Here is an 18,632-nt window from a genome sequence, read left to right on the forward strand (position 1 = left end):
TCAACTCTAGGGTTTGCGAGAGTGCGTTTGGTATTGAGATTGTCCCAACGAGCCGTTAGTTCACAATTTTAGGGCTCAAGAGCATTTATTGGTGTTGAAATATCCTATAGAGTTTTAATCGATTATAGATTGTAGGAGATATTCTACTGCATCTGGTGTTTGTTTAATCTTAAGATCGCCACCAAGTTTACTCAAATCGCAGGCCACTGCCAAGATATTGTATATAGTTTACCCGGATCGCGGTAAATTCAAACTAGCATGTCGAAAATCTCAAGTAGTAATTATTCGAATGCTGGAGAATCTACTTATCAGACTTCTCGGGAACGCTGAGCTCCACGTTCTTATGCCTCCCGTCTGCTACCATCCTGGTCGTGTTCCGCCCTTCGGCCCAATTCCAGATCATATCGAAACTGCGACAGTGGTGCTCGGTGGTGTGGTGGGCGAGAAAACCGTTGATCTCTGTGTTCCACTCCATTGTTAAGGGCGTGATGTCGCCATGGCACATAATGATTTGTCTCAAGTAGTCGATACAGTGGTCTGCGAGTCCAAGTCAGTACGTAAAATTTATAGATCAACACCAATTCAGTCCTACCAGTGTGGTCAACGCGCTGAGGAAAATCCTCAATCGTTCCGTTTTCAGTCACTACGGCGTTAAGCTCCCAGAACTGGTCACGGATCCATTTCTACAGAGTACTTGTTAGGTTATGCAAGAAGTGAAGAATACAATGGGGCGTCCTCACTAGGCAATGCAGCTGGTGGAACATCTCCAGCTCCACGACGTATTGTCCTGGCTTGCCGAGGAGCGGCGCAGACCCGTTTGTGAGCTTGGAGTTCTCTTTCTCGTTGATAGCAACGACTCCCACTAAGACCGAATCGCAAGTCAGCAAAAATGGACCACGGACGGCCGCACTAGATTGGAAGACATTACCTGACAGTATGTCATTCCATGCCGCATTATTCTGCGCATTGGGGGCGCCTTCGTATGCGGTGAACACGGCATGGCGGGAATCGTGGAATCCGGCGCGTTCAAGCCGAAGATTAGTCCAGCCCACCGGTGGGTCGTGGAATATATCTGTTTGCGATATGTTACTTTAACTACTTGTCATTCAGAGTGAGACGATCACTTACTCTCGTTTCCGAAGATGGTATAGTCAATTCCCCAGTGCAGACAAAACCACCACGTCTCGTAGCAATAGAAAATGACAAAGAATACCTTGAATATCACCAAGCCGATCCTGAGAGCCTTGGGCAACTTTGACTTCTTGGAAAGGGCCCCAGGCTGAGTTAGATCAGACCCCCCAACCTGCTGGTAAGCGCCGCGACTGGGTATGCTCAGGTTTTTGAGCCATGCTGGCATGAAAGCCTTGAACTTGTTTGCAGTACTTTCCATCTTTCCGCCCTTCTCGTTGAGTTCTCCGTCCGTGGCTTGCATGGTAGCTGTCTTGTCTTGACCAAGGTGTTGGGAAGGTAACCGCCCTGAAGGGGGATGGAGATCCGGGAGTTGATTTGAACTAGATTGTGGTCGTTCAAGGTAATCTCGCAGGATGAGGGTCGACAAGAGATAGACAGAGGATCCCGGTTTTGATTGGTCGAGGGTTTCGTATGGATATTCTGTCGGCGTCCCGCCAGAGCGCCCCTGCCGCGCGCCAGGGTCCGGCGCCGCCAATTCCGTTATCCATCTTGTCCGCCGGTTTTTGGGGTTTTCTGATGGAAAGCGTTCAATTGACTTCAAAAAGTACTCAGCGCATGGTATTCAGGTTCTGGACTGAAACCTTGGGTCCAATCTAGATATCTCGTCAATGGCGCCGATTTCCCAAGAACTCAACTATTCCTCCTCTAGCACACCTAAGATGTCCAGAGAAACTGACCAGGATATGTTCCGCCCTTTCCTGAGCGAGGGGAAAGAGGACGTCGAGTCGTCAGACAATGATAACTGGAGGGAGGAGGCCGTCTCCGTCATTTCCCGGCGTCGGGTTCAGAAGCGATTCATCGGTTCTCTGGTCCTTAACGGGGCTCTTCTTGTCTTGCTGGTTATGGGTTACTTCATACTCAAGGCCAATTCCAAGCCTGAGAAGCTTTTGCCGACACCAGTCCCAGAGTGTAAGGTACCATGATCTTCGCGCTGAGCTGTGGCTAATCTTGTCAGTCTCCCGCGAGATTCGAACATTCAAGCTAGACCCTTTATTCCTCTCTCTTCCGGATGAGGAGAGCACCGCAGCGTGGGAGGCTTTGCCAGGACGTAAGGAAACTCCTTCATACTGTTAAGCGCCAGAACCATTGTTAACCAAGTATGAAGCGAATGGCCGGGGTTTTATAGAGCTGGAACCCGACAACCCCTACAACTTTCCAGACACGAAAGCGGGCCTCTCAGTCTTCCACCAACTTCACTGTCTTGTGAGTACAGCAACCTCATCTCCGAGAAACCATAAATGGTTCGGTATAATAACAGTCTTGTAGGGTGCTCTGCGCAAGTTCATATGGATGCTCATGTATGACGAGGTCGACAGGGAGGCCATGTTGCAGACTTGGCCGGAAAATGTGACGAACCCAGCTTATGACCAAGCTATCAATGGCATGTGGCACTATGCCCACTGCTTGGACTATCTGAGGCAGGGCGTGCAATGCTCGGCGGACCTGTCGCTAGAGTTTGTTTCGCAGAGCACCGGCCGTGCCGTGGTGGATGGACTGGATTACCCGCATGAATGTGCCAACTGGGATGAGATCTGGGAGTATTCCAAGATCTACGGTTGACTTGTTGAGAATAGTAATAGAATAGACGTAACACTCCATTGCCCAACTCTTCCATCTCGTGTTCGCAAGCGTCAAGTTCGGTATATCTGTCCCGTCTCCTTACTAGACTGCCACCGCGGATGGTGCACCTACGACTTGTGGGCTATCCTACTGACAATGATGATATGGTCGACTCGGCCAGGTGTCTAGCTCAAAGAGAGAAGTTACATGCCGCCCGATGGGATCAAAATCTCCAGCGCCAAGGCGGCCACGTAGGCGGCAACTGACGCGCGGTGTTGTCACTTGGAGTGGATCATCCTGCGGCACGCGCAAAGGGCAGGCACCCGAAGAGGCGTCCCGCGATCGATGATTCGCACGGGATGATGCTCATACTGTATTGAGAGCATGCCTTTGCTGCGTTCTTATTTTTGTTGGGGTAAGCCAAAAACAAATCTCGGTTTGACACTGTCTGCCAAGCGAGAGGACCTTTTATCTCACGCCTTGCCCAGCGCACACCAGCATTTCTGCCTACTGTCGTCAGAACTATCTTTTGAGCCAACTCTACAATGGCTTGGTTCTCGCATTACACGTCTCCCCGTTTCATCTTTCGGAAGTATGCTACTGGGCAAGACAGAGATCTGTCTCAGTCTTTCGACGAGCAAGAGAAGCCCCTCATGGGCGAAGAGGGCGGTGTGGCCGTCCATTTCGGCGCGAATAATACTTCAAAAAGGGTCTCGAAAATGCTTACCTCGTACCTAAGCATCATCGCAAGGCTCACCATCTTGAGTTTGTTCCTGGCCACTCTGGGTATCAGCATCACGCGCCTCCTCGAGTTGAATTGGGATCCGCCACCCCCAGCAACGAGATCTAAACCAGCATTTATATCCAAGCCGGCAACTACATCTAAACCAGAAATTACATCTGAATATAGAATCATGGTAAAGCCATGCGGAAGCACCCCGGGAGAAGCGACAGCGCGCGGTTGCCACTTCGACGTGATCTCGTTCTGCTGGCTGCCGGATGAGTGCTACGACGCCGAGCTGTCGCAAGAGTTCGACAACGAGAATCAGCTGGAGTGGTTCCTTGACCCGAACCGCACGGAGCCTCTGAGCCATGACGAGATCATGACGGGTAAATATACAGGCTTGTACGTCAATTGGGAGTACCACGTACGGCACTGCACGGCTATGTGGAAGAAAATGCATCGGGCTATCATGGGAGACCTGGGAAACCGCGCGATCGACGGCTACATAGGCAGTTACGAGCATACGGAGCACTGTGAGCAGATGTTGATTGGCGGTCGTGACGTCGCGTTTGACACCATCAACACCCGCATTCGGGTGAAGTATCCGGATTGTGGCATCTAATACCAAGAGTTCAGAATAGGTAGACCTTATTGAATGATGGAAAAATCGCTATAGTGAGAATGTGTTGGTGCTGCTAAATGATTTCCCCGTAATAGATGCCATCATCAGTGCATTGTTGGTTAGCAAGGCTTCGGGCTGAGTTCAAGCTGGTCTTTATAGATCAGAATCACCTTGGCACATCAAATGAAGTAGTCTAGAGTTTTGAGACTGATGTGTCGTGCTAATCGAGCAAAAGCCAGACTGTACCTAAGACCCTATTTTTTACTCCTTGTGATCGCATCAGGTCGTATACGACTTGTACAGCTCCGCGAAGCGCGTCTTCTTGGCCATCAGCACCCCAGGCCCATCAAACTCGAGCAGCACACCGTTTTCCATTAGTGCCACCTTGTCGTAGCGCGCCACGTGCTGCAGCCTGTGCATTACAGCTATCACTGTACAGTCCTTGAACTCAGTGTCGATGATGTCCTGCATGATCGCTTCGGTTTCGGCATCCACGCTACAAGCTGTCAGTCACGTTGCTCAGGTCCTCGAAAGGTACGAAAGTCCTTACCTGCTCATGGCCTCGTCGAGCACCAATATCTTGGATGTCTTTATCATGGCCCTTGCGAAACAAAGGAGCTGCCTCTGACCAGTAGAGAGTACGGAAACATCAATCACCTTGTCTATGCCGTGGGCCTCGAGGAGGGATCCAAGTCCTACTCTTATAATAGCTCTAACGATTGCGTCGTCCGGAGCGACATGAAAAGGATCTACGTTTGCGCGTATCGTCCCCGGTATCCAGAGAGGATCCTGTGGTACTACATTGATAATATGACGGAGGGTACTGCGCCTCACGGCTGAAGTATCCACGTTATCGATGTTAATTTTGCCTTGGTCAACGCTTATCATCCGCAGCAGGCTCAGGATAAGTGATGTCTTGCCGCTCCCCGTGCGGCCACAGATCGCCACATGTTGTCCAGGTAGGATGGGGAGCGAGACATTTTTGAGGACCGACTGATCATCACGTCTGATGACACTCTTCAGTATTCTGGGATTTTGGCGGCTTTTACGAGGGGAAATTACCTGTATGAGGCGGTAACACCGTCAAATTCAATCGCCCCGGCTGGGGGCCACCCTTGTGGCGGATCTTCATTCTTGTCGTTCGTGTTTTCCGGCTCCGTCTGGTCTGTGAACTGCTTGACCCTTCTCACGGCTCCAAGACTAGATTCCAGTTTTGTCCAGGTCTCTATGACGCGTGAAAGGGTCTCGCTGAATCCAATCACCACGGTTAAGCTGACACCGATGCTACCGGGACTGAAACTATCGTGCCAAGTGACGACAATTGCAACCAGGACCACAGTGAGCGCTGCCACCATTATGCTCAACACGAACGCCAGCCAGGCCTGGATACAGTTCTGGAGGTACAGCGGTCGCTGAGAGGTGTCAATGTGTCGATGGTTGCGCCGTTGGTATTCGTCTTGCCAGCCAAAGGCGCGTATCGTGGGCGCGCCGGCGACGGATTCGCTGAAGAGCGTGTAGAGCGGAGCCTTGGCTTCGATGTCCAGCAGGCGGACCTGGCGAGAAGTATGTAGGTAGAAGCTCTGTAGTAGGTACATTGCGCCGCCGAGGAATGGAATCGCTATACCAAGATACTGCGAGAATACCGCGAGGACAATCGCTTTGGCGATAATTGAGACGACGGCTTTTTCGTTGCAAGTTCAGCAAGGGCTCCGGGGCCGAGGAGCGATGGATTCAGAGGGTACAGCGCACTTACTTGATGTATAGTTGACCATTACAGCAGGCAATTCCATATCAATAAGCTCCATGTCTTGGCTGAACCTAGACACGGGTAGTGTGAGCTGGTGCAGGCTCCGCGACTTACGGCCCATATTCACTTACCGGTTGAGGAGCTCGCCACTGTCAGTATTGGTGAAGAAGCGAAGTGGCGCCCTGGATGTGGCCTTAGTACGGAGACCGAATGTTGCTGGAAGTAGAGATTCCACTTGGACTTACGAAAGAGTCGCTTCGAGGAGCTGGGAGTGAAAATTGGTGCCGGTGTTGCTTATGACGGACGTGAAAACAACCCTTGCGATGTGTGCACGTCAGCGACAGAAGGACATGGCCACATTGAGATGGCAGTGCTCACCAGGCAGCCGAAGCGGCTCCAACGGTCCCTAGCACGCCCAACATCGTGTAGATACCTATATAGAAACCAACATCTTGGTTGACCTGGACAGTATTGGCCTCCGACCACCAGTTGATCCAAACCGCTTGGAATTGTGTAAGTCTCGCACCGTCTCGGATCGGTGGTAGCGTGCTCGACTTACTGGAAAACTCGGTACAGAAGATCCACGCAACGACGGCGACCACGTAACAAAGGATTGCCGCGTAGCCCGCATTTGCCAGGTAATACTTGTATACGGTAAAGTCTGCCTTCTTCCGGCTCCCGTCCACTTCCATGGTTGCGCCATCTTCCTTGATCTCGAGGTGTTCCTGGGGGTCCCCGGACGATGGCGCCTCTGTGGCCTCGGCATCTGGTCGATTTTCCGAGGCGTCATCATGCGAGTTAGTGGGTGCTCCTAAATTCCCTGCTGTATCCTCGTCTTGTAGAATGGCGGCGGGACGAGTAATTTCTGCAATCTTGCCTTGTCTTAGGGCAATGACTCTGTCTACCAATGCTATGACCTTACCTGCGACATGGTTAGCATGATGTCAGCTCCAAAGTCTTTGGTGCTATTTACGTACGGTTATGAGAAGCTATCACTACAGTCGTCTGGGCATTGCGCAGAATGCCCTGAGGCCCCAGAAGGCGTAACGACACTGTCTCCGCTGTGTGGGCGTCCATGCCGCTAAAAACGTCATCGAGAACGACGAGCTTATGCCTCGCATAAATGGCGCGTGCAAGAGCCTCCACGGGGTAGAGTCATGTCAACGATAATCTCCGACGAAGAGCAGCGCCTGGGCAGGAGTCTTGGTATTCGAGGTGTACTTACGATTCGCTGCTTTTGACCACCGCTAAGATTAAGGCCCTGACTACCTATACGCATATCATCTCCCCTCGGGGTCTGCGCTATATCCGAATCCAGGCCGCAGAGCGTCTTGACAGTTGCGTACCATTTCTCGTCGAGAGGCGACGCCCCAATGATGTTCTGACGAATAGACGTGTTTTCGAGCCAAGGTTCTTGAGAGCAGTATGCAATGCCGCCGATTTCCCTCCTTCTCTTGGCATCAGTCTGAGAAACTGCGGTCGTACAGATCATCTCCCCGAGCATCGCTCTCAGGATTGATGATTTCCCACTTCCGACGGGCCCGACAATTGCGGATATGGTTCCAATCGGAAACTCGACGTTCAACTCTGTCAGATTAGGAGCAGCATTTTTATCCCACGCAAAACACTCGCCGGAGAAGGATACCGCCATGTCTTGCTGCTGTAATTGAATGGCATTTCCATTTTTATCTAGCGATGAAGACTTGCCATCGGGCTTGTTCTCGGGATCTCCGTGGGCAAGGCTGTACTCTGGGCCGTCGGAGCCCGAATTCTCACCATAACTGCAGAACTCCTGAATCCGATCAAAGCTAGCGAGACATTGTATGACCTGCGGAAGTACCTGGATGAACACCACGACGTGGACTGTGAGTATTGAGACTAATGCAATGGAAGTAAACGCCTGTGCGGGCAGCAATGTGCCGTTCTTCCAGAAGACTGAGATGATGACATAGATCGCAAAGGTGACCACAGGGGCTAGGTTAATCGGAGCAAGTGCTGGACATTAGCGTTAGCCATCGCAGCCGGGTACCTCGGAAAAGATCGTGAACATACACAGTGTGAGCGTGGCCACCAGCAGCTTTCTAAACATGCTCGATGTATTAATCTCGTCGGCGCGTGTGGCCTGCATGATGTTGCGCATAACTTGTTCGAGCCCGGACATCTTAATCGATTTCATGTTACTCAATAAGCTCGTGGTGATCCGGAGCCGCGCCTGGACCTTCTCGATCCATTTCATTTGCGCGGTCCTGCTCAACAACGAGACTTTGGTGGTGGCGGCGATAAAAGCTATAGACATTCGGACACTGTCAGCTTGTGATATGGCTGGAGACATATTCGACTTACCAAGGACCAAGACGATTGGCGCAAGGCATGCGACCGATAGCTGCACACCGAGAAGCCAGCTTGCTATGGTGATGTCGAGGAGCGAGGCCCAGACTTCGTGGAGCGCCCCCATGCAGGCTTTGATGCGTTCAACATCGGCGCCGAGCAGCGCAACCGCGGTAACTTCCCCCGCGTCCACGTCTCTTGTCCCCAGAGCGCGTTGGTACACGAGGGCAATCAGTCCTCCTCTGAGCCTGGTGGTGAATCGGAAATTCTGGTAGTTATAGACTGAGCTGGAGGCCTATGTATAAGGTCAGTTATTAGATGGGTCGCTGAGTCTGCCTGTAATGCTTACTGACCGCTATGCCTAGAGATACAAGAGCCCAGGCGCCGATGAGTCCTTTCCCGTAATTGGCGTCTGGGTCTCTATAGCCCACAAAGGTCACGGTGGTGTTGATGAGGAGCGGCTGCGAGAAGGTAAAGGCGGTAAGGCACAGCCGGGGGATTATGGGCGACGCGAACGAAAAGAAGTAGCTCTCGAGGCAAGCTCGAAGTAGCCTATAGCGGCCCCCTTCTCTACCTGGCAGTGGAGGTTGAAATTAGCCCAGGGAGACGAGTTTGAGGTGTGCATGCTCACGCTTAACCCATTTGGAGGCCAGTCTTTCGCCGAGCCCAGAGGAACGAAGCTCGCTGTCCAGATGAGGCAGATCATCTATAGAGATGATCCGGGAGTAGCCCCGCCGGAACGTGGACGCGAGCCATGTAAAGCAAGTCCTGATCCAGAACCCACTGACTTCCTCGGGGGCGCGAGGGTTTTTGCCCAGGTTGTGAGTGGTGATTAGATCTGTACGACTCTCGGCCGACTCGTAAAGCAAGGCCACGCACGTGAGTGCGAAGGTAGCAATCATTAAGGCCGAGACGGTGCTGTAGGCTGCTAGTAGCCATAGCGTGCGGACCCGAGCAACACCAAGAAGCACGGCTGACGAGAGATAGAGAGTGAGCAAGGTAGAGGGGCGAGGGGCCCGCTGGCGGTCCAGCACGGCCAAGACCACTGCCACCACAGTAGCGATGGAGCTCAATACATCAGCAGCAATCGATGCAGACGTGCTTGTCACCGGTTCCGCCACTCGTAGAGCCAAGAAGGCAAGCTGCACGGCAAACAAGGCAGTAAGCGTGACCTAGTAGACAATTGAATGTCAGCCTGAGTGTCCTTTCTTACGACCGGCGAGAAAAAGCGGCGGCACACCAATTTGCTTGCGAGGAGTACGGTGCTAAGCGAGAAAAGGGCTGGTCTTCGGAGCAGCTTGACGAAGTTCCATGGCGAGAGTGCGATGAAAAGGGCGGCAGGTAAGCAAGCAAAGAAGAGGTCCTCGAAAAGCAAGGTGAAGTCGAAGGACCGGCAGCCGGGCTCAGTGCGTGGCCCAAAAGACCGATCTGCGTTGAGCGTGCAGTTCATCTGGCCGCACAGAGATGCTTGCTTCGCTCGTTTCATGAAGTTGAAATATTGAGGGCGGGCAGACGAAGGGGGGATGCACCCAGAACTAAATTGGATGGATGCCGTGAGAGGCTTCAGGATCGGCAAACAACCTACACAAATAGGGTGCCTGGCATAAGCTCGGCGCAACCGCGCGGCAGCAACTGCTTAGGGTATAGCATACGGCTGGGCGATTTTAAATTGTAAACCATCGAGAGTGTACTTGGAACTCCAACTTTAACTACCTGGGTATACCTGGGTAGAAGGTCATCCGTAATTATCAGGCAAATTGAAATTTGAAGCTGGCAACTGGCACGTTATCCCTTCTGTTGGAAGCTTTCGTCAAGTAGGCATACCTCACTTGTCAGAGTCCTTGATGACTTTGTCGCCGCTAGGTGCGTGTCGCGAGCTGTTCGCGCCTGTACCGAGGGGGTACAGATTTTATACGTAGCGTAGAAGTACCAACGATTAAATAAGTACATGCACGTGGCGCTATACGATCTTTTCTTGGAACCCATTCTTATAGCGTATCCTTATAGCGCGCGTATAACGCTATGCACACGATAAGAAAGGTTGCCCAATAAGAAAGGTACTTTGAATTTCTGAACAGGTAGTATCCGAAAGTTAAAATCTGAGATTGGCGGAAACGTCGGTATGGTTGACCCTACCGTGCCGCATCCACTAGAAAGGCGATACTCACGATGCCTCAACACCCAAGGCCCTCCAGATCTACGCTGCAATGTTGGAAATGCCAGTCACCATACAAATGAATCCGAGGCGTTTGAGTTACATTGCGTCTCAATGCCTCGATCCCACCATATGGTAAACCTTGCTATGCTAACGCAGGCGTGGAGACATGTCAGCCGCGGACTGGGTGGTTAGCTGTCATCAGCGCGAACCATCCTCCAGTTCAATTCGATGAGCTCATCTCCATTCATGCGGACTCATGGTATTTCTCTCACGGGCATATCCTCCCTTAATTCGTGCCGCTGTCGTTTTACCTTGCATATCAATCCAAACATGGCGGTCAGCGCCGTCGTCGTGTTGGCCGCCTCCTAAATACTAGGTACAGCAAGACGGAACACACGGATCCTTGCGCTTGCGACGTCTATCTATCTGCTGACTTAAAGCTGCATGCTTAACGGCTTCAACTTGTCCACACACCTGGGGAAGAAATTTTTCAGCCATATGGAGTCCGTCTACAACGAATTAATGGTGTACTGAATACTGTTTTCTCACGGAATCTCTATTCTAGGCCAACAAAATGCACGTCTGAAGACTTTTCATGGCCGAAATCCACTCAGCACTTTCTCCGCCCTTTCTGATCGAACGGCACTTCTGGCCGATGTTCAATGCCTCGATGCATACCTTGGACATCTTGGGGTTGCCATGCACCTCCAAGCTTGCGGGGGAAAGGGGCGGATCTTGCTCGTCGTCCGTCGCGAAGCATGCCGCCACGCATAGAGGCCACGCGACGTAGCCAGTCAGCTTTTTACTGGCGAGGACATCCAGAGATGATCGCAGTTCTGCCTGCGCCGCCTGTATCTCCTGTAGATACGGAAGAGGTCCGGACAAAACCACGTGAAGGAAGATCGTCGCAGCTTGAGCATAAGTGGCTGTTATACATTTGGCCATATATCTGTCAACGTATTTTGTGCAATTGGAGGAGTGGTTGTCGTTGGCTCCTCCGGCTTGAGTCCTTGCGGTCTTCGGCCTAGTATCGCCCAACTGTGCGATTTGCTCTTTCAGAGATTGTAAGATGGCCGCCCCGTGCGTAGCCAGCTGCATGATGTTGAGGTTCTGTTCAGCCTCTGCTTGTTTCTTCCATTCATGCAGGGAGATGATCTCGTGTAGTTCCTTGACCACCCAGTTCTCGCATCCAAATACTTCTGCCATGTCAACAAACTCCAAGCTCAAGAGGTAGCTGTGATTAGTCTTTAGGTATGATCTGCTACCTGTCGATACAGCCGCCATAATGTCAAGCCAGATCAGACGAGCCAGAAGTGTTTTGGCTGCAGCTAACAATGTCTGTTCTGTAGCTAATGAAAGAGGTTCAGATTGGTTTGCATCGATGCCGCCGCGCACGACTATATCGATTAAAATCTGTGTATACGGACCCGCCTGGGTGAGGCACTGTTGCCAATGGCTGTTCCCGCCATACAGCAGCTGTGGGTCCTGTGGGTCAGTATTCGAGACTCAGTGGTTCATACTGGGGTCACATACCTCGAGACAGATGACCTGGTGGAAACATGCGCAGGCAACGACGGCTTGCATTGCTCTCTGCTCCTTATCGAGCATGCGCATCATAGTATTTGGCGAGTGCAGCGTCCTTAGAATGCGCATTGCTTTGCTCAAATCGGTCTCGTAGGTCTTTGCAAAATCCGGGTTCGACTCCCAAATATAATGTGCTTGACTGAGTATCAGGGTGATCTCTAGCAAGTGCTCGGAACTATATATCAGAACTTGTAGCCTGTATAACTATCAGTGGCTGGTGAAACTTGCTAGATATGAATGAGTAGGCTATTTCTAAAGGCGTCTGTTGAAACGACAAAGGGGGAAGCTTAAAGAAGTAGCAATAGCCTTTAGCAATGACTCACCACAGCTGACCTATTATGTTAGTATTCGAACTAAAACGAAATTGCTCGAGAAGCACTTTGTTGAGATAATAAGAGAGCATAACAGCTGTTTGCAGATTGGGCTTTCGGGAGCTTATTGTTAAGTCGAGGCTCGAGGTGCTCGAAGAGTTACCTGAGAGACCTGGTAACAGATCATCAAGACCTCGATGAACAACCCCGGGGCTATTGGTTGTAGTAAACACGGAATCGGTCTGGAACCCGATTCTTTCCCAATATGTGGACATCCCACCATTGACGGTCTGGCCCATGTTTCCAGACAGATGTCTCTCGTTTTGAACGACAGGCAATGGTGATCGGAGGCCCTGTAGAGAGAGTTCGCCGGATATGGAGCATTGATCAAGTGACGGTACATGTGACGAAATCCGTGGCGGCAAAACTGTTGATTTTCCATCGTCAAGTCGTATGGGAAGAACCTGATCCTGCCAATTGATCATGTCATCAGTCCACAGTTCATCACCTGGAGATATCAGACCAAAGCTATAATCTGTCAGGCTCTGTGTGTCTTCCACCTGCGGATACAGCAAAGATTTTGGCGTTGTCTCGGGGGTATTTTGAAGCGCCACTCCATCAAATCGGCCTGTAGATGGGCGTCGTGGACCGAAAGAATCGCCGCTTGGGGACTTGAGTGACGGCTGAGGCGACAAAGGTTTATGGCTCACTGAAATCCGTCTCCTCTTTCCCCCCGCACGGGCAATTTCTGCCTTAATCGCTTCCGCTTTCTCGCGTTCTAGCGGACCTCTGTCCATCCAAGGCGGTCGTGGTCCGTAACCTTCACAGTCTATGCCTAGATCTGCACATGCTTGACAGTTGGGTTGGGTCTCATCGCATTTCTTCCCTATGGCGTTGGATTTCAGTAAGTCTACTTTCGGTGTTGCTTTTGAAAAGGCTTTCGGGGCGTGTTCAGAGATTTGTAGCAGCCTACGAGTCTTGAATCTATTGACTGAGCCCACCGAGATCGCTTGATTCTTCAGGCCTCCGCAAAGGCAAAAACGTCATCTCATGTGCGACTTACGTCTCAAACGGCATATCCAGCATCCATTCGCACTTCGAACACCCGATGTTCCTGAATGATAATTGGTCTTACTGGCTAAAAGAGACTAAACTCATAGAGCACGTACTTTTGATCGTTGAAGTAGGACGCATGGTGGTCGTAGCGCCAGGGGCGCCTAGGTCCTACTTTGCCAGCACCAATCTAATTATACGATCACCTAAGACTACGGTATGTCAAGAAGCGCTTGTTGCCAGATGTGTCCGTTGTATAGTGAAGGCGTGAGTTAGTGGCGTCTGAGTAGCTGGAGGGCTATTATGAATCGAGGGGGGTATAGGAGTAGGTCTTATATAAGATCTTATCCGGCACAATAACTCGCATGTTATACAGGTCTTTGAGGAGAAATACTCTGTATCTGCCCGACGATTATAAATGGGTTGGTCACAGATTATATGAATTCAGAAGCAATAGTGTAACTCATGGCCCGTAATTAAGACTCCGAAGCTTTGCCCTCTGCTTGCCAGCGTATTTTTTCCTGTAGGATTTTCTGGCCCAGTTTTCTAACGCCGCACGCGAGTAAGAATTACGGAAGTCTAGCGAGGAGGTGCGACCTTGAACATCCAATACTTACATCTATTCATTGAGATTTGGGCAGACCTAGAAGGCTATCTCATACAGGAAGAATGAAGTCATATTATGGGTCTACTAAGACTAGAAGGTAGAATTCTTACCGCTTCGATCGTTACATTGCATGGTATGCATGAGGTAAAAGCCGTTTAACAGAAGTGGAGCTGTTAGTGCTAACACCTACATTAGTCGATCCTTCGAGTGTCACGAATGCTACTCTTATATGTAGAACTGAGTGTTTGCCACATCGTGTAGAACTAACAGTATAAATGAAAGTCCGCTTATTAGTACGTTAATCCGGTCCAGTTAATGTGAAGTACGGCGTAATTCCGCGCAAATTGATCTGTAATTGGTACAAGGCTTGTAATGCACGATGTGGTAGGACTACCATCCTAATCCGTCTCCTTTTGTAGCCACTGTTTCCTTGTAGGCTGCCCCATGTCTTGGGTCAATATACAAGGACTACTAGATGTAGAAGGGGGATTTTGAGGTTGGGTATTTCGACCCCTCGGCCGTAATCCTGTCATTCCTATGGATATAAGTTATGTTAGTTCTGGAGCGACCAAAGATGACGTACTAACAGTGACAGCCTCCCCAAGACCATGTGAGTTTTATAAAAGTGTAAAAGCGGCAACTACTTAGGCTGTTCGTTCGACCGATCTATTAACATATCCATAGGTAAGATTATAAGGGATATGTGTAGATCTCTTATTAACTATTAGTGCCCGTAGTGGGGTTTCCGTATGATGCGAAGGATAGGATGCATACTGAAATAATAAACTAACCAATTAAGGTCACGCAATACGGACTTGAGCAGGTTGGCAGGCTTCCTTTGCACTTGCCGGCGTGACGCTCTCGCTAACGCTCTCGTTTACTCCTGCGCAGATCGGAGCCTCGTACTCCATCCCATAACATGTGAAAGACTTCGGGGATTGAAAACGTCGTCTATGCTGCTTAAAATTGAGTGACGTGGTCACGATAAGCAAGGGTGGGCCACAATTGTCGATCCCTCCCGGCCTTGTCGTGACAGTGTTGGCCAGGCGTTCGCCGTGATTATACTGATCAATGGGACCCTAATCCAGGGCGCATCTTACAATCTTGGGTACCAGGGCGCGAGCGGTCTTGGTGTTGGTATGCTTCTCCCTTGTCCGGGTCTAAGCGTAACTCGGCAAGTCTGATTAGCTTTGGGACATGCCTTTGTAACACCTTCGGCTGGGCGTTCTATAGAACGAAGTAGCGCGCGAATCCACTGCTCGCACACTGCACCAATCACACGGTTGAGATCGTTCGGATAATCATGTGGCAACAATATCTGCATTTCTATCTGGGCGAAATGCGTGGTAGTAGATCCTCATCTGGCTGGTTTCTGTGGGTTCTACTTGTTATTCATTTCAAGCCACCAAATATTTGCTAAATGTGATGTGCTATAGCCTAAGTGGTCGGTATCTGATTATGTCGTTGAGTAAACGCCCACACATTAACCCCGCCAATTTGTCCTTTGCGACCGGCCGCGGGATAGCCAGCCAGAACCCGGGGCTTGATATGCTAATCTCGTTTACCAGGCAATCCCCTCCATGCTATCATATGCAGTGGTCGTCTAAAGACCAGGCGACCCTTGTAGAGAGACATAATACGGCGGCATCGAAGGATCAAACAACCGGCTGCAAGTTAAACGCTTATAAAATGTACGAGCAATGCAAATTAGCGTCTTCTGTTCCTGTCTAGTCTCGCTTTTTGCCATCACAACCTCATCCGGCCCCTCGTTGGTATGCGGATCGCTCCACTATATAGAAAAGCGCAACCCGGGGAGCGTGCGCCACCCGCCAGAAACGCCTACGCCGCTGGAAACAAGCTGTTCCCACATCCCAGCTCTGTGGGGGTGTCATCTATGCCGACTGGAGGGGTCATCGGCAAGTAGGCCGCTGCTCACTTCGACACATTCCAATGCATAGACCAGGTTTCAGTCACAGTGGGCCTTCGCAGGATGCCCAACTAGCGCCAACATGCAACCAGTGACTTATGCCTGATGTTGCTGGATCAGATGCTCTCGAGTTGGCCATTCTCGGAGGACATTCCCACATAGAGGTGCATCTACTCGCAATCGGAGCTAAAACACCAGACGATTTCTATGGGTTTGACGCTTTATTTGGACAATGAATATGGGGACAATTATTGGTCATATCCAGAGCCTAGAAAACAAACTAGTGGGGAGAGGAACAAACATTCATGCACAGGCGGCGGTCTCTATATAATTTCACTACTACCGTTGGCGCTCATGTAAATATGTGTAAAGTGGCTTTGGTGACAAATAAATAAATCTGGCCAATATCAAATAGTCCGATTACTTAATAGATTCGTCTAATAACAAGTCTTTAGAGAGGCAATATTTGACCAACCTGTTGATAATGTCGGTTATAATCCTAGTGAAGAATGGACCTGTCTAACCTTAGAGACCATTACCAAAAAGATTATCGACCAAGTATAATTGACGTTCGTCATATAGTGGCGCCACGGAGAACTATCGGCAACGGACGGGCTGAGTCTGCAAAATTGAAAGTCGTGGTACTTCAAATAACGATCTTACATATTTGTCTCGCCCGAAAGCCTGCCATACTACACAACACGATATCTACTTGCGACCGGAATTGGTCGCATCCGAGGTCTATTAGCCGTTAACGACGGCCAGTTCAAGCGGGGTAATCCTGGCGTATTCATTACTTATTGGCTATGGCTATGTAAACAAGACATGTTGAGCGCCCCTAAAGATACGGTCTTACAATGATTGAGACCGTATATTATTGTACTATGCGAGCTTCACCGTTTTTGGCTGGTTTAGAGGCTCCCACTTCGGGCCTCTATACATCCTACATGCAGGCTCTCCATAACCAACGCGCCCACACTTGGTCAAGAACTCATCGCGCCAGTAGTCGTGGAGTTCTACTCTATAAATAAACAACGTCTCGATGACAAGCAATCACTAGAGAAACACTCCACGAAGTTACCCGCATTCCGATCGATGCTCGTTAGGGATACTCTTTATCCGAGCTCGATTTCGATACACGAATATCATAGTTAACAGAACGAGTAACATCAAAAGCGGAAGATCGAACTTATTCTTTGCTAGGCTTAGTCGGTTTTCCCATGCGATTAATTTATGGCGAGGGGGAGAATCCGCGTTCCGGAGGCTTCGAAGGGAACACACTGACCAAACAAGCCTAACTCGGAACTCCTAGCTTAAAGCAAGCATTGATCAATGCCTCGCTTACTTACGAGCATTAGATCCACGGGACGATAAATTCTGTATAGAGTTAACGAAAGGTAGGCTAGTCAAAGATTCATATCGGTAGAATCTTAAGTATAAAGATTTTGTGAGAGTACAGGTGCGAATAGCAATAAACTGTAAGGGTTGACAATAATGGTGTGAGACAACAAGCCTACAACGTCACGAACTGTAAAGTTGATTTGGGCTTGTAATATGTCTTGACTAGAGAACTATTCTAGGTGGAGATTGTGAGATCTCTCTATATAGCTGTCATGACACACAACCCTAATGCGGGTACTGTAACATAACCCCTCTGCTTCAAGGCATGTATGCGTTACTTGTGTAGGAGTGATTGGTATAGACACCAGATCTGTATGTCATTTCTAAGCAGTCCTTGGATATCTGTAAAGCCTTAGACTATATGGTCCTAGTATAACCCAGCCGACGCAAAGGTGCGGATGAGGCGCGCCTCCTACGAGAATGGCAGGCTCCAAGATCGTCCTGTGCCTTTCTTTCTTTCTTTCTTTCTTTTCCTAATACTGATAAGGCGCTCTTCACGAGAATTTGGCTACAGGAAGCTTTCCCGTAAGCCAAAAGTTGGGAGGGCATGGCGTCAGCCTGATTTCCCTCTTATATAAACCGACTGCGTCGGTTATTGGTTGTATGCATATCCGACGTCCCTCCAAATCCAAAGTTGAAATAATAAGAGGCACTGGATTTCATCTACCCCAAAGAGGGCGAGCAGCCTGGGAACCGCTGCTTACACCGTCCTACGTCAACCTGAGGATGGACTGTTGCAGATGGATACATTGATCCGTGGTTGCCAATGCCTTTTTGAGATGAGAGACTCATTTCCGTTAGCAGCAGATGTTTTGGATAGCATACACGCGACATTCAAGCGATACAACTTGCAAATTCCAGTCTACATAAGAAATTATTTCGATAGGGTACACCATAGGAAGTGTGGTATTTTACATTATGCCATAACTTCTCTGTTGGCCAGTGCGGCTGAGATTGGACGCATTGGGAGGGGAGGGGAGCTGCAGCTTCAGGAACTTCAGGTTTCTTCGACAATCTTGGTATTGACTGAAACATATATATCGTGTTGCGGAACTCGATTAAACACATGATTCGCTAGAGGTAACTCAAGGTTGGGGATTTGCGTTACGCATTGCAGAGCACATGGGTTGTGCATGGTGCTCTCAAGTGCCACAGGGAGACCCAAGTCGTCCTCCAACAGCGTACAAAGAAACGGAATGGTTGCATTGCCGAGTTCTGGCTAATTTACGGTATCAAATTACTGTACTCGACCGCCATTGTCACTTAACCGCCTACACTAATAAAAAACATCAGGGAATGAAAAGATGGTCGTATTCTTGCTAAGCAACAACTGGCCCGTGACGATGGCTGTTTACGAGCCTTTCAGAACGGCGCTCCCGTTATCTCTTAACTATAATAACTATGGTCGTTCATTCATTC

At 49.9% G+C, this 18,632-nt stretch overlaps 6 protein-coding genes across 6 annotated transcripts; 3 read left to right on the top strand and 3 right to left on the bottom strand.

The window, feature by feature from the left end:
• Nucleotides 1–301: 301 nt before the first annotated feature.
• Nucleotides 302–1,432, bottom strand: BKA67DRAFT_652742 (uncharacterized protein; the record flags this gene model as incomplete). Its single annotated transcript, XM_046106217.1, has 5 exons — nucleotides 302–537; nucleotides 593–683; nucleotides 741–862; nucleotides 929–1,072; nucleotides 1,129–1,432. 5 exons carry the CDS (start codon nucleotides 1,430–1,432, stop codon nucleotides 302–304), a joined length of 897 nt encoding a protein of 298 aa, XP_045963643.1.
• Nucleotides 1,433–1,850: 418 nt separating this feature from the next.
• Nucleotides 1,851–2,751, top strand: BKA67DRAFT_652743 (uncharacterized protein; the record flags this gene model as incomplete). Its single annotated transcript, XM_046106218.1, has 4 exons — nucleotides 1,851–2,100; nucleotides 2,147–2,239; nucleotides 2,297–2,394; nucleotides 2,458–2,751. 4 exons carry the CDS (start codon nucleotides 1,851–1,853, stop codon nucleotides 2,749–2,751), a joined length of 735 nt encoding a protein of 244 aa, XP_045963644.1.
• A 545-nt stretch (nucleotides 2,752–3,296) lies between these two features.
• Nucleotides 3,297–4,097, top strand: BKA67DRAFT_666304 (uncharacterized protein; the record flags this gene model as incomplete). Its single annotated transcript, XM_046108592.1, has 1 exon — nucleotides 3,297–4,097. The coding sequence occupies one exon, from the start codon at nucleotides 3,297–3,299 to the stop codon at nucleotides 4,095–4,097; it is 801 nt and encodes a 266-aa protein (XP_045963645.1).
• Nucleotides 4,098–4,141: 44 nt separating this feature from the next.
• Nucleotides 4,142–9,714, bottom strand: BKA67DRAFT_544683 (ABC transporter). Its single transcript, XM_046101283.1, has 15 exons — nucleotides 9,413–9,714; nucleotides 8,804–9,344; nucleotides 8,526–8,746; nucleotides 8,188–8,467; nucleotides 7,897–8,130; nucleotides 7,070–7,839; nucleotides 6,822–6,984; nucleotides 6,404–6,766; nucleotides 6,223–6,346; nucleotides 6,090–6,161; nucleotides 5,976–6,026; nucleotides 5,851–5,915; nucleotides 5,160–5,778; nucleotides 4,648–5,103; nucleotides 4,142–4,593 (listed from the first exon to the last, which is right to left on the bottom strand). The coding sequence occupies exons 1-15, from the start codon at nucleotides 9,656–9,658 to the stop codon at nucleotides 4,377–4,379; spliced, it is 4,422 nt and encodes a 1,473-aa protein (XP_045963646.1). The 5' UTR covers nucleotides 9,659–9,714; the 3' UTR covers nucleotides 4,142–4,376.
• Nucleotides 9,715–10,706: 992 nt separating this feature from the next.
• Nucleotides 10,707–13,349, bottom strand: BKA67DRAFT_16167 (fungal-specific transcription factor domain-containing protein). Its single transcript, XM_046095175.1, has 4 exons — nucleotides 13,289–13,349; nucleotides 12,238–13,111; nucleotides 11,864–12,110; nucleotides 10,707–11,806 (listed from the first exon to the last, which is right to left on the bottom strand). The coding sequence occupies exons 2-4, from the start codon at nucleotides 13,020–13,022 to the stop codon at nucleotides 10,892–10,894; spliced, it is 1,947 nt and encodes a 648-aa protein (XP_045963647.1). The 5' UTR covers nucleotides 13,023–13,111; nucleotides 13,289–13,349; the 3' UTR covers nucleotides 10,707–10,891.
• A 1,858-nt stretch (nucleotides 13,350–15,207) lies between these two features.
• On the top strand, nucleotides 15,208–16,315 carry BKA67DRAFT_544688 (uncharacterized protein). Its single transcript, XM_046101284.1, has 2 exons — nucleotides 15,208–15,353; nucleotides 15,454–16,315. Exon 2 carries the CDS (start codon nucleotides 15,586–15,588, stop codon nucleotides 15,841–15,843), a length of 258 nt encoding a protein of 85 aa, XP_045963648.1. The 5' UTR covers nucleotides 15,208–15,353; nucleotides 15,454–15,585; the 3' UTR covers nucleotides 15,844–16,315.
• Nucleotides 16,316–18,632: the final 2,317 nt, after the last annotated feature.

Source organism: Truncatella angustata, assembly GCF_020726525.1.
Source record: "Truncatella angustata strain MPI-SDFR-AT-0073 chromosome Unknown BKA67scaffold_1, whole genome shotgun sequence".
NCBI classification, from domain to species: Eukaryota; Fungi; Ascomycota; class Sordariomycetes; order Amphisphaeriales; family Sporocadaceae; genus Truncatella; species Truncatella angustata.

Bases quoted from the DNA above. Each gene is read 5' to 3' on its own strand.
- BKA67DRAFT_544683 (XM_046101283.1), bottom strand. From the start codon at position 9,658: ATGAAACGAGCGAAGCAAGCATCTCTGTGCGGCCAGATGAACTGCACG. The intron at 8,468-8,525 runs GTCAGTAAGCAT...CCTTATACATAG, and splicing joins TTGTATCTCTAGGCATAGCG to GCCTCCAGCTCAGTCTATAA. The intron at 6,767-6,821 runs GTACGTAAATAG...ACCATGTCGCAG, and splicing joins AGTGATAGCTTCTCATAACC to GTAAGGTCATAGCATTGGTA.
- BKA67DRAFT_16167 (XM_046095175.1), bottom strand. From the start codon at position 13,022: ATGGACAGAGGTCCGCTAGAACGCGAGAAAGCGGAAGCGATTAAGGCA. The intron at 12,111-12,237 runs GTGAGTCATTGC...ATAGTTATACAG, and splicing joins AACATAATAGGTCAGCTGTG to GCTACAAGTTCTGATATATA. The intron at 11,807-11,863 runs GTATGTGACCCC...CAGGACCCACAG, and splicing joins ACCAGGTCATCTGTCTCGAG to CTGCTGTATGGCGGGAACAG.
- BKA67DRAFT_544688 (XM_046101284.1), top strand. From the start codon at position 15,586: ATGCAAATTAGCGTCTTCTGTTCCTGTCTAGTCTCGCTTTTTGCCATC.